The following is a 12173-nucleotide window of genomic DNA, read 5'->3' on the forward strand; positions in this document are numbered from 1 at the left end:
GGGGGGGGGGGGGGGGGGGGGGGGGGGGGGGGGGGGGGGGGAGGTACGGATTTGCACAAAATGGTCAATATTTCTAATACAGGTAACAGATGGGCTCATTTTGATGAGTGAAAGAAAATGCTAGACCTTTCTTCCTTACCTCTGAATTAATAAAATTTTATTTAGTATGTAAGTCATGAAAAAACTTAACACCAGGTATACATTCCTTAAGGCTTACAGCTCTTATACATCAACATAACATTTACAAATATGTTCTTGTTTTGATGCACCTAATCACCAATGTCTTTGTATTTTGGTATCTAAAATCCTAATGAGGAGCAGGCCTAGACACTTAAAGAATTATTACACAGATAGGGGTTCCTACACTTTCAAAGCTTTGTTTGCTGGGTCAAGGTAATCACACTGCATAGTTACTCAAACTCTAACAAGCAAGCAAGTAAAATCACAAAATTTTAGAATTCTTAGAACTATTCCAGCAACGTTCCTGTGACCTCTTGTTTGAGTAACGCTGGGGAAAAGAGCAAGACTGTGGAGGTGAGAGACAGTAAGCATTAATTCTGGGCAGGTTAGATCTTTGTGAACCTTACTTTCTTCTTTCTTCTATCATACCACTTACTATGAGTGCAATAAAATGCATATACTTTGCGTACATAAGTGCTAGTATTCCTTATAGAATAATGGAACAAAGATCTGCAAAGTGAATATTCTCGATGCTTTAAATGACATTTACTGGGCCGTTTGCCAAGTGCACAGAGGTCACTAAAATCGTCGTCCCACCCTCAACAATCAAAATAGACAGATGTGTCAACAGAGACCCTTTCTTTAGATGTCTACTGAAATATTTGCTTTTTGTAAAGTAAAGGAGTAAAAAAGAAAGAAGAAAAATAAAAAAGAATTGGCAGCCGGGGCATGGGGCGATGGATTAGAGGGAAAAGTGTGAAATAAGCAATGACCAATGCCTGTGGTCAAAAGAAAGACTACCTTTCAATTCCTTTAACGTACAGCTCGAACCTGGCTTACAAATCCTTTGAGTTCTGATCGACAATTTCTCATTATTTAACATTTTCCGTCAAACTGTAAGGGGCCTGTCGGATCAAGGATGAGACTGCAGCCGCAGGATAATGCGATGTTTATCCCCTGGTCCGCTCCCTACCGTCCTCAGGCCTGGCTTACTTCTAGCACGTGGAGAAAGAAGGCCAGGCTTTAAAGAGCTCCTGGGTCAGGGGGCGCTGTGTCAGACCCTTGCCCAGAAAACACTGTAACTTCCTGGATTTGGAAGGGTGGAGACGTGTTCGCAGGAGTTTACCTTTTGTGATCTGCTGCCACCAGCTGTTGGTTTGGAGGTCTCGGTATGATTTTCTTTGTCGAGGCTTAGTGGGGATGGTGTTAACTTCTGGGCAGCGAGGCGGGGGCTGGTCCGAGTCGGCATGGTTGTTCTCCGAAGGACGTACGGGCTTGTCTTTCCTGTTGGGATATCAGCGAACCCTACGGGCAAAAAATGCTGACTGTCAACACTGCTAGGTCCAATTCTATCTACAAGGGAAACGATATGTATCAAGCAAAGTTTCAACAAACGTAAGAGTAACTCCAAAAACACTTTCTGCTAGCCACAATGGACAACGGATTAACTTCACAGCTGCCCTGGGAACCCCCAAATCAAATAAGTAGTGGGCAGGTGTTCTCTTCCCAGACACACAGGAAAACACAACGGGAAAAGAAGGGGAAATAACATTAAACAAAAAATGTATTTCCTGCTTCCTCTTCTTCTAATGTGGATGTCTTAACTCATATTCCTCTAAGATCTGAAGAACACACCAGCAAGCCTTCCCATAACATTTGGATTGGAGACAAAAAGGGGGGTAAAATGGAAAGAAAAGGAAAGGAAAAAAAAAGGCCGACTCTTGCTTAAAACAAGAGAAGGTCAAATGGTAAGAGCCACTGCTCCACAGGTGCCCACTCCCATGTAGAGACTGGGTGGGAGGAGACAGCCGACTCGGTAGAAGAGTGATTTCACAGTCTGCTCACATTGTCTCCCTCCATAGTGGCAATGGACGTGACCTGAGGTGAGGAAGAGAAACTCAGTCCCAATGGGCATGGTGCACACCCTCCAGAGCGGCATTAATGGCTGACTAAAGCAACTATTTGCTTTTGTTTTTAACCCTTTCACTACAAATAAAAAACAGGAATGAGGAAGATACAAAGAATTATTTGGGGGCCAGATTTCCTGAGAGCCAGAGTTACTCAGAACGGTGTCCCTCAAATCATCTAGGGCAAAGAATTAGTGTTGATAATTTTTTGAGGGAAAGGCATGGGGGTAATTTCCAACTTGCTGTGGAATGGTACTCCTGTGTAACCAAGTAAGAATGAGCCAAGGGAGAACTCACATTCACGACATGCCTGCATGTGGCAACAATGTCAAATTGTTATGAACATTTTTAAACTCTTACTATTGATTTCTGAACATTACTTTTTTTTGTCATGGACCAGTAACACACGGTTCCTAGACTGGCCCCAGTCCCTGGCCCACACTCTGAAGATCACTGAGTTTAAACAAAAAAAAAAAAAAAACAAAAAAAAAAAACAAGTGCTGAGCAGCTCCAGCCAAGAGGCACATCCCCCAGTTCACCTCCTACCTGGATGAGATGAGGACTAACAGGGAAAAGAAAAAAAGCTTGAAGAGTGCCCTTGATTTGGGGAATTTTCAGCCCAGGAATATCAGATCCCGAACAAGCTTTGAATAGTCATTCTTCAAATCTATTAGCACATTTTGTACTGTAACATGAGTAATTAGATCTTAGTCCTTTCCTCATGCAGGAAAACGAACAAACAAACAAAACAAAACAAAACAAAACACACCTTAGCAATTTAAAGGTGGACTATTGCTTCTGAAGGTCAATTAGTATTGTCATGCAACAAACTAAAACATAAATGCTTCTTCTGTCTTTTCGTATGTGAATTTTTATTTGGAATTTCAAAAGAACACAAATAATTTTGCTTTTAAATGACGCATACCTTTCTTTACAACTTCTGGAAGTCCCTCTGGCTCAAACTCAGTGTGTTTGGCATCCTCGGAGGGGTGAATACCACTTTTGCTGGCTTTCCTACTCTTTTTAGAAAACGTCTCTGGGGTAGAAGGCGCTGCGCCCCCTCCATCTTCTGGAATCCCAGTGGACCTTTGCCTTTTGCCTGGGGCTTTATTTTGGCTGGATGATAACTTCTTTTCAGTAGCAGAAGGGGCTGGAGAGGATTCTGGAACAACTGCATTTAGCAAAGGAGAACTCTGGAGATTAAGTTTAGACCGTGAACACAGACAAGCAACTTGTGTCTCCAACATCTCTTTGGCTTTCTCTAACTTCTCATGGCTTATGAGCAGGGAACAATACTTGTCCAAGTATTCATCGGCCTCCTGGCTTTTCTCTTCAAGAGTTTCTTTCAATTCTTTTATCTCAGCCATTAATTCCTCTACATTAGAATCGACAACAGCACCTGTCCAAAGTAAAGGGACACACTGTACATCATGTGACGCTTCTCTAGTTAACACTGGGCATCGTAAAGCCGACAACCTCAGAGTTGTTATTTGGTTTTCTTTTAGAGAAGGTGGGGGAAGACATGTCTATATGTTCTCGTAGGTCTAACAACTCTTGTTGGGAGGGATCATACCAAGGTACAAGTCTAGTAGATTATAGGACATTCCTTAGGATAGCTTAAATGAAATCTATCAAAATCTCAAATGCATATTCCAGCCAACCCATCTTGTAGTTCATATGAGATCAGATGAGTTAATCTAGCACATCCCCAATTTTCACCTGCCCATTCTTTCCATCATAAGTGAACAAACAATAAAAATTGGTAAAGAATATGAAGTCTGTTGTAATGGCTTTGGGAACCAGAAGCGGGTCAGTGACAAGACAAGTCCAAAACAGCTTTTTTTTTTTTTAAAGCAGTGGAGGTTCTGATGGACCAGTGCTTGGTTCTGATGGGCAAGTGGAGGTTCTGATGGACAAGTGCTTCAGAGGTGGGAATCTTGGTCAATTTGTAGCTGCCATGGTTAGCACTGAATCCACTGGAAAAACTCTCTGGATCTACAATATACTCCAAGTACTCTTCTCAGCAGGGAAGGTCACCCACCCACCCTGTGCAGCTATAGTCCAGAAGGGCCCCTCACCTTATACTATGCTTGCCATCATCTTTCCACACAGTAAGAGCATTCTGCTCTGAAGACAGGAATGCAGAAAAGTCACAAGGACAGTTGCCATTTCTTTTTTATTTTACCTCCACACCCAAACATACAGCCCCTAAGCCTTCCATTTAATTGACCCACGAGGATGGGCCAAGGACAACCAGAATCAGCTGTTGCTAAATCACCAATGCCAGCTCAGAATGTCAATCTGCCTCTGACGTAGCAACTACATAAATGGACATGCACACGAAAAACTCTTTTTGCAATAGCTCATTAGCAAAAAGTGCTGCCAGTTTTTTGTGTTTTATAGAACAGAACATGCAATGATTCTATTTCAATATGCAGACTTCGTTCGGAATCCTATTAACCCTATGACCCCAAGCCAAGCACAAAATTCGGAAACTGGAAAGTGGCAACTGCTGAGAATCAGCACGCGGTGCAGGACAGAGCACTAAAAACGCTTGTATGCCGACACACCACATGTGTGTGACTTCACGAGTGGAAGAGTTTTGGCTGATGGATGTGCCTAGTTAACACCTACTTGTTTTCTGTTTCTCTTGTGTGCCTTCAAGGTGAGACAGCTCTTTCTGTAACATCTCCTTTTCCTCTTCCAGCTGTTTGCAGGATTTGATCAACAACTTTATTTTCCCCTGCGAACGTTCATTTTCCTTCTTCAACTGATTTGTATATTTTACACTGTCCGCCTACAAAACAACACCTTGAATTTAAAACTTTGAATTTCTTCGTATGAGCATATGGGAAAATAATCATGAGATATCATTAAGAACCATATATTATAAATTTAAGTATTACGATGTTCAAAATAAAACATCTAAAGATGCATAAAACAATTCATCTTCCCTACTCGGTTTCCTAGGCCTCCCCAGTAGACACTGTGGTTTTGTCACTTTCTGAGTATCAGCAAGCATAAATCTTGGTTCCTAAGATAGTGCCCGAGGAAGGAGCCCACGACAGGGTTTGTCCAATGGGAATCACACCTGGGAGGTTAGGGTGGGAAATAATGGACATATGTTTGGTGGGTCAAAAATTCTTGAGGATAGACTTGTGTTTCCATCTGTAGCCCGTGTTGTTGACAATTTCAATACCCAAGATGGCATTTGTTTTGGTGACGCCAAGTGAAAGCCAAAGAATATTATGGCTCATAATACAAATTTAAATTCTACGGTTGCTCGAACAGAAAGCGAATAGGATGGTAAGAGACTGATGGCATCACACACTTCTCAGGAGTGTAGTTCACACTGTTCCTTAACCACATCTTCAAATTCCAAAAAAAAAAAAAAAAAAAGCTCTGACAATGATTTAGAGGAAAATTTTAAGGTACAGAGGTACTTATATATAGTCTTTATTTATCCTACCTTGTGAGAATAGTCATGCATCTTGTTGCAGAAATATGAATCTGATTATGATATATTACCCCAGACCCTGCTGGGATACTCCATAACATGCACTGTATTATGTAATATCTAAAAAATGCAAGACTTCTAAAACAAACTAGCTCCAAGAATTTCCAATAAGAGATCATGATCATACAAAGGCAGACCAAACTATTAAAAAAAAAAAAAAAAACCTGAGCATCAATTTCATGTTGCATGTAGATTTCATTCTTGGTATATTATTTCATCTTGAAATAATGTATTAGCAGTGTTGCAGTAAATCCGCACTTCCAGAATTTTCTATTTCTGATTCCAACCATCACTGGATTACAGATCCATTTAATTCCAATTCAACAGTGCTCATTAACTGGTACCTCATTAAAATTATATGCATCTGAATAGGCTCAGCTAACAAGAAGCCATTTTGTACATGATGTGTATGCAGAGACATTCTCCACAGAACGGTCAAAGATTAGACAAGCTTTAGAAAGCACACCTGAAACTAATAACTCATCATATATCAATTTTACCTCCATTTTTTTAAAAAAAGGAAGTGAAACTCTTATGTGGATCCTGAGAAACTTAACAGAAGACCATGGGGGAGGGGAAGGAAAAAAAACGTTAGAGAGAGAGAGAGAGCCAAACCATAAGAGACTCTTAAAAACTGAGAATAAACTGAGGGTTGATGGGGGGTGGGAGGGAGGGTTGGGTAGGTGATGGGCACTGAGGAGGGCACCTGTTGGGATGAGCACTGGGTGTTGTATGGAAACCAATTTGACAATAAATTTCATATTAAATAAATAAATAAATAAACAAATAAAAATAAAAAAGGAAGTGAATAAATAAAAAGTAAATCTGAAGCTCTATTACTAAATATGTCTCATTTCGTAGTAGCAGAACACGATTGACCGTTAATGTTATTGTGACTGTTAATAGTTTGTATTTTGTCAGTATTTCCTTCACCTTGAGAACTGTTTAAGAGCAACAAATGTTAAGTTTACACCTACTTTTCTGTTTGACTATATTCAATATACAGTATCATAATTTTTACAATTTAAACCACCTTTAAGTAAAGACCTTTGTAGATATTTATCTTCCAAGTTCATTATTATACATCCTGGATGGTATTCATCTTATGAAAAATATCTGTAGGAATCAAACAGCCTCTCTTTCCAAGTAGGATTACTGTAGCACCACCTATAATTGAACAATCCCAAGACTACTGGTTCACCTCTTTTTTTGGTAAAGGAACCTTGCGTGGAGATAAAGAGGAGAAAGGACACATACGTGTGTATGGCCAAGTGTTCTGGCACACCTTGATCTCCGCATGAGGCATGGGAAAAGTGGGCTGGTGACGGCAGTAAACTTGGAGACCAGTGAAGCAAGACTTTGGAATTACCCACCAGATTATTATCTATAGCTGGAGAGGCCTGTCCCAATCGGCTATCACCTTGATCTTCATATCCATCTTGAGAAAGTCTTTACCATCCTCTAGTTTGGGAGGATTCACTGAGCGATGTATAAAGTATATCCAAGCTGTGAGACTGCAGACCATCCACTGCCTTTTAAAAATAACTCAGCAGGGAGACTGGGTGGCTCAATCAGTTAAGCGTCCGACTCTTGAGGTTAGCTCAGGTGTTCACGGTTCGTGGGTTCAAGCCCTGCATCAGGCTCTGTGCTGATAGCACGGAGCCTACTTGGGATTCTCTCTCTCCCTCTCCCTCGGTCCCTCACCCACCACTTGTACTTTCTCTCTCAAAATAAGTAAACTTTAAAAAAAATAAAATAAAAATAGCTCAGCAGAAAAATGATGCTTTTATTTTTGACTACAAAAAAATGTTCATAACAGGATGAAAGCATTAATTCCATGCGATGAAAACAACCATTATCCTCACGTATCTTCTAAGTTATGAAGTAATGAGAAATGAACATACCTTGGTTTTCTTCAATTCTTCTAACATCTGAGTAGTAGCTTTCAAAGAATTATTGAGTTCTTCTTTACTGGACTTCAGGAGTTCCATCTCTGCCTTCTGCGAGCACAGACATTCTTCACTGGAAGTCAGCTTCTCTCGGTAAGTCTGGATTTCCATCTCATACTAGGGTAGAAAAACGTCACCTTAGCCAGGAGGCTCAGCTTAAAAAAATTAAAAGGAAAACAAACGAAAAAGAAAATTGCTGTTGCAAGGGCCATTTCAAATAGTCCTTGGGATTCTCCTATTATTCTATTCCAAGACAGAAATAGATTTTAAAAACTCACATTGTAAAATAAGATCTGGACGGTATCTGGAGAAGACAGTGAAGGTAATATGATGGGGACTCTTCATAAGATTGTCTTGCGTAATAATGCACATCAATGGACCTTCTTGCAAAACATGCCTCATTACTATGGCCAACGCACCACTCCCCAGCTCCTCCAGGAACCAAACCCCACGTTTTTACCTGTTTGTTTGTATCCAAAAGCAAAGCCTGGTGTTTCTTTTCAGCTTCCTGAAGCTGTAGCTGATACTCAGCTATTTCTTCTCTCGTTTTCTCCTCTTTTTCCATCTGGTCCTTATGTGTGCAATCCAAATTCTTCTTCAATTCACTGTTTTCTAGCATGAGCTCCCTCAATTGACCCTAATGAGAAAAGTAATAAAATCATGGGAGAGCAATTAGGAACCTGGATATGGATCTTATATAGATCTTTAGGAAATACTGAGTACTAAAATTAAAAAAAAAAAAAAAAAAAAGAAGTTTACAGCTCAGACAAAATCTTTATAGAATAGTGCCACAACCCTTCATGACCTATTCACTTTAAATTGTGACTTTACTTGCAATGACAGTTTCTTCTGCTCCAGACCAACCACGTGCAGGGTCACATCCACAGGGAATACAGAATCCCTGAGAATTCAACTTTAGCTCAAGCACCCTGGTCGGTACCCTCCCAGGTTTCCAGGCTCACTTACTTAAGTGCTTCCATTGCAATAAGCCGTTGACCTCATCCCCAGAACCCTACCATTCCCACCTTGACACTCGAGCCCCCCCCCCCCCCAACTTACATGTTCCTCCTTGACCAGCTTCAATTCCATGTTCTTTCAGCTTCCTTCCAGATGCCCTCCCTATTTTTGCCCCTCTGTCCCTTCACCGTATGACACGCAAAACTCCAGCACTGGAGGAACCGGTGTTCTCCATGCCTGATCCCAAATGACTGTTTGCACACGTGTTTCTACACATGCCGTGCCCATTTCTTCATCTCCATTTACTCCTCAAGCCCTCCAACCTGGGCTTATCCCACCTCCTCTTCAAATCGCTTTTCATGGCCTTGTCAACCTCCATGTTGCAGATCCAAGGAGCACTCTTCACCTCATCTGACCTCTGGGCAGCATGTGATGCTCCTGAGACAGCATCCACTCCTCACTGGCAGGACAGACACTCCCCTGGCCTCATCATGGCTCCTCATCTCTTTGCTGGCCCCTCCTCCTCCATCTTACCTTGAGAGGCCAGGTCTCTGGGCTTGGCGCCAAACTGCCTTCTCTTCTCCAACTGTATTTTCTACAATTCCCATAATTTGGCAATACTACCTGTATTCTGAACTAGCCAAATTAATGTATCCACCCTACATCTTCCCTTTAAACTCCAGCCTCATGTATTGGGATTTTACCCTGACCTTCTCTTCTCTCTGGTCTTTTTTCATATCATTTTCTATTTCATAATGGCTTCCTTTCAATTTCTAAAAAATACGAAGCTTTTTCTAATCTCAGAATGTAGCCACACTGCTCACTAGACCTAGAAGGTTCCTTCCTCTGTGCTGTTCCTCTCACAGCTGACTCCTCATCATGTAGGTTCTCTGACCTCCCTACCTAAATTAGGTTGATCTCTAGCCCCACACACCCCACTTCCCAACTATTCTTTAGTCAAGAATCTTGTCTGATTCCTTTATAGCACTTGACAGATTACGATTGCCTTATACATCTCCTATTTAGTGATTTATTGTGTGTCTAGACTGTAAGCTCTGTGAGTGCAGGAACCACAGCCGTTATATTCAACATGCAACCCTCTGACTTTAGGAGCACTTATTAACTACAGAATGCATAAAGCCACTGCAAACGGACACATTTATAGGTACGGACTTGAGGCTAAACACCTAGCTTTTCCTTTTAGTAGAGCCTATAAACTAGGTTCAAATAACACTATAGTTGGGATACTCCCAAGCTGCTTCAGTACCAAAGAAATTCCAGCAGGTGCAGCACTCAAATAGCATTCGTACCAACTCCTTCCACGCAGCATTGCCAGAAAGTTCCATGAGTCAACTCCTGAGATTAAATGCCAAAACTTTTCGATTTGCAATAGATTAAATGTCATATTTAAAGTACGAATTTCTCCAACTCTGTATACAGACTATCACAAACATCCCTTCAACCTTTTCTAATTGTTCGGGGTCATGATCGTAACTTTGTTTTGTTCCACTTTTCTAAGTACTACCTGGGGATGAATATGCACGAGGACGACACGGATATACGAGTGTTTACCGTTTAACTAGGTTTGGCAGGCAGGTGTCACACTGCATCTGCTGGCACTGTGTGCATGGTGGCTGCGACCTAGGACTCGGTGTTAAGAGATTCAGGAGAAATGGAGGGCACCGAATCAGCAATGTCTGCCACGGAAACAGCAGTGGGGAATGGCGACCCAGATGCTATAAATCTGTCACATTAACCCTCCCCTAAAATAACATCCCAAGACTGCTCCAGCTTTACATTTCACTGTGACTTTCCGTTACTTTTTAGTTCTTAGCAGATCAGTGCATCTGTCTCTAGCAACATTCTGGCTCCTAATCCGAGGCAGGCTGGAAAAGCAGATAAACCTGCTGAAAGCTGCATGAAATCTATTTCTGATGTGAGTTAATGTAGTTACAAGGGTCGCCTTCTATGAAAAAATATTTGGGCTCCGTGATGGGCATTTTCATGCGTTCCGAGGACTCCCAGGGCTCGTTCTGGGCTCCTGACAGGGCTGGAGGGTGAAGATGACAGACTTCAAGACTGATCAGGACATCAGTGCCGGCCTGGGTTTTTTTAAAAGCTAAAAGAGCTGGGTACGTTGCAGGTCTTACAAAACAAACAAGGAGACTGCGCACACCGAATGATCAGAGCATCCTGTCACAGAGAAACTTACCTGGTTGCTCTTTATTTCTTCTGACATTACAGTTAACTCTCTAGTCAGCCTATTTTTCTCCCCGATAAATTCTTTTTTCAACTCTGCTGTTTTCTGGGCCATCTCGTGCATTTCCCTCTGCAGCTCAGTTTCCTTCCCGGTCATTGTGTTTACCTGAAATTTCATCTTTCGTTAGGATCTGCTTTGGTCGTCGGTTTTGCTCAAATTAATCATTCTGATCCAACACATCATAACATTCCGTTTCACCTTCAATAACAAAATGGAACCTGGCTAATCCTCCCTTTACTAATCCACTCAACCACCATCCTTAAAACCTACTGGCAAGCTTACCTTTTCTCGGCCAAGGTTTAATAAAAAGACAGCAATAAGGAGAGCAATGACAAGGAAAGATAATATCACTAAGTCTCACAATCCCTCGTAAGGGTATTAATTTGTATGAAACGTCAACATTAGAGACCACTGTATGAGGTAGCGTCTTATGTTTTTATCAGTTCTGGGATCTCCACTGATCCTCCGATGCCATACTAATCTTCAAGAAACATGCCTATGATTAGTTAAAACCAGTTAAAGCCCCATCATTTGCACTTGCCCCTTAGCGTTGAAACAGACTGGCAGAACTTGCCAAGTTATCTCTATCATAACTGCCATCTCTTGCAAGTTGTATCAAAACTTAAAATTCCTGAAAAATATTACAGAGTCATGATTGATCCCACTTTCCGGACACTCCTCTTTGCTTTTAATAGTTGTCCAATAAAAATTGAATTTGAAGCAACCACTTTCCTAGATCAGTACGTAAGCCCAGAGGGCAAAACCTTAATTTTTCATTAATAATTGAGGCCCCTGATGGCACACTTGCCCCTTAGCCATCAGCTAACAGAACAGTAGGCTGTACAAAGAGAAGATATAAGAAGGCTGAAAGCATAAAATCCCCCAGACCTACCCTGGGAGGCATGAGGGTTCTGTTTATTACAATTATATCAGTACCTTTTTTTTTTAATTTTTTTAAATGTTTATTTATTCTTGACAGAGAGAGACCGAGCAATGAGTAGGAGAGGGGCAGAGAAAGAGGGACACACAGAATCTGAAGCAGGCTCCAGGCTCTGAGCTGTCAGCACAGAACCTGACGTGGAACTCAAACTCATGAGCCAAGAGATCATGACCTGAACCGAAGGCAGACGCTTAACTGACTGAGCCACCCAGGCACCCCTCTATCAGTACCTTTAATAGTACCTTCTCATAAAGGCAAAAAGGCAGAGCAGGGGCCTAACTAGTATCGGTTATAGTATCCTTGGTAGTAGTTCCCAGCTGGGTACTGGGAAACTAGTACTCTGATGTACTTACTCTAAGAAAGTGAACTATGATTAGAACCAGAACTATGCCTAACCCCAAGCTTCTCCCATGTCCAGCTGCCACACGGAAACGCTGGGCTAAGCCACAGACATGCCCCATGT

General features: G+C 41.6%; 1 protein-coding gene across 3 annotated transcripts in view; it reads right to left on the bottom strand.

Moving 5' to 3' along the window:
• CENPF (centromere protein F) overlaps positions 1-12173 on the bottom strand; it is a 58796-nt gene that overhangs the window by 5043 nt on the left and 41580 nt on the right. For all 3 annotated transcript variants that reach the window (XM_049635189.1, XM_049635190.1, XM_049635188.1), the window contains exons 14-19: positions 10723-10875; positions 8014-8190; positions 7509-7670; positions 4722-4884; positions 3013-3486; positions 1307-1485 (exon numbers count right to left, since the gene is read on the bottom strand). In XM_049635189.1, the coding sequence (XP_049491146.1) occupies positions 1307-1485; positions 3013-3486; positions 4722-4884; positions 7509-7670; positions 8014-8190; positions 10723-10875 (1308 nt within the window). The remainder of the gene's footprint in view (positions 1-1306; positions 1486-3012; positions 3487-4721; positions 4885-7508; positions 7671-8013; positions 8191-10722; positions 10876-12173) is intronic.

This window comes from Panthera uncia, chromosome F1 (genome assembly GCF_023721935.1).
Source record: "Panthera uncia isolate 11264 chromosome F1, Puncia_PCG_1.0, whole genome shotgun sequence".
Classification (NCBI taxonomy): domain Eukaryota; kingdom Metazoa; phylum Chordata; class Mammalia; order Carnivora; family Felidae; genus Panthera; species Panthera uncia.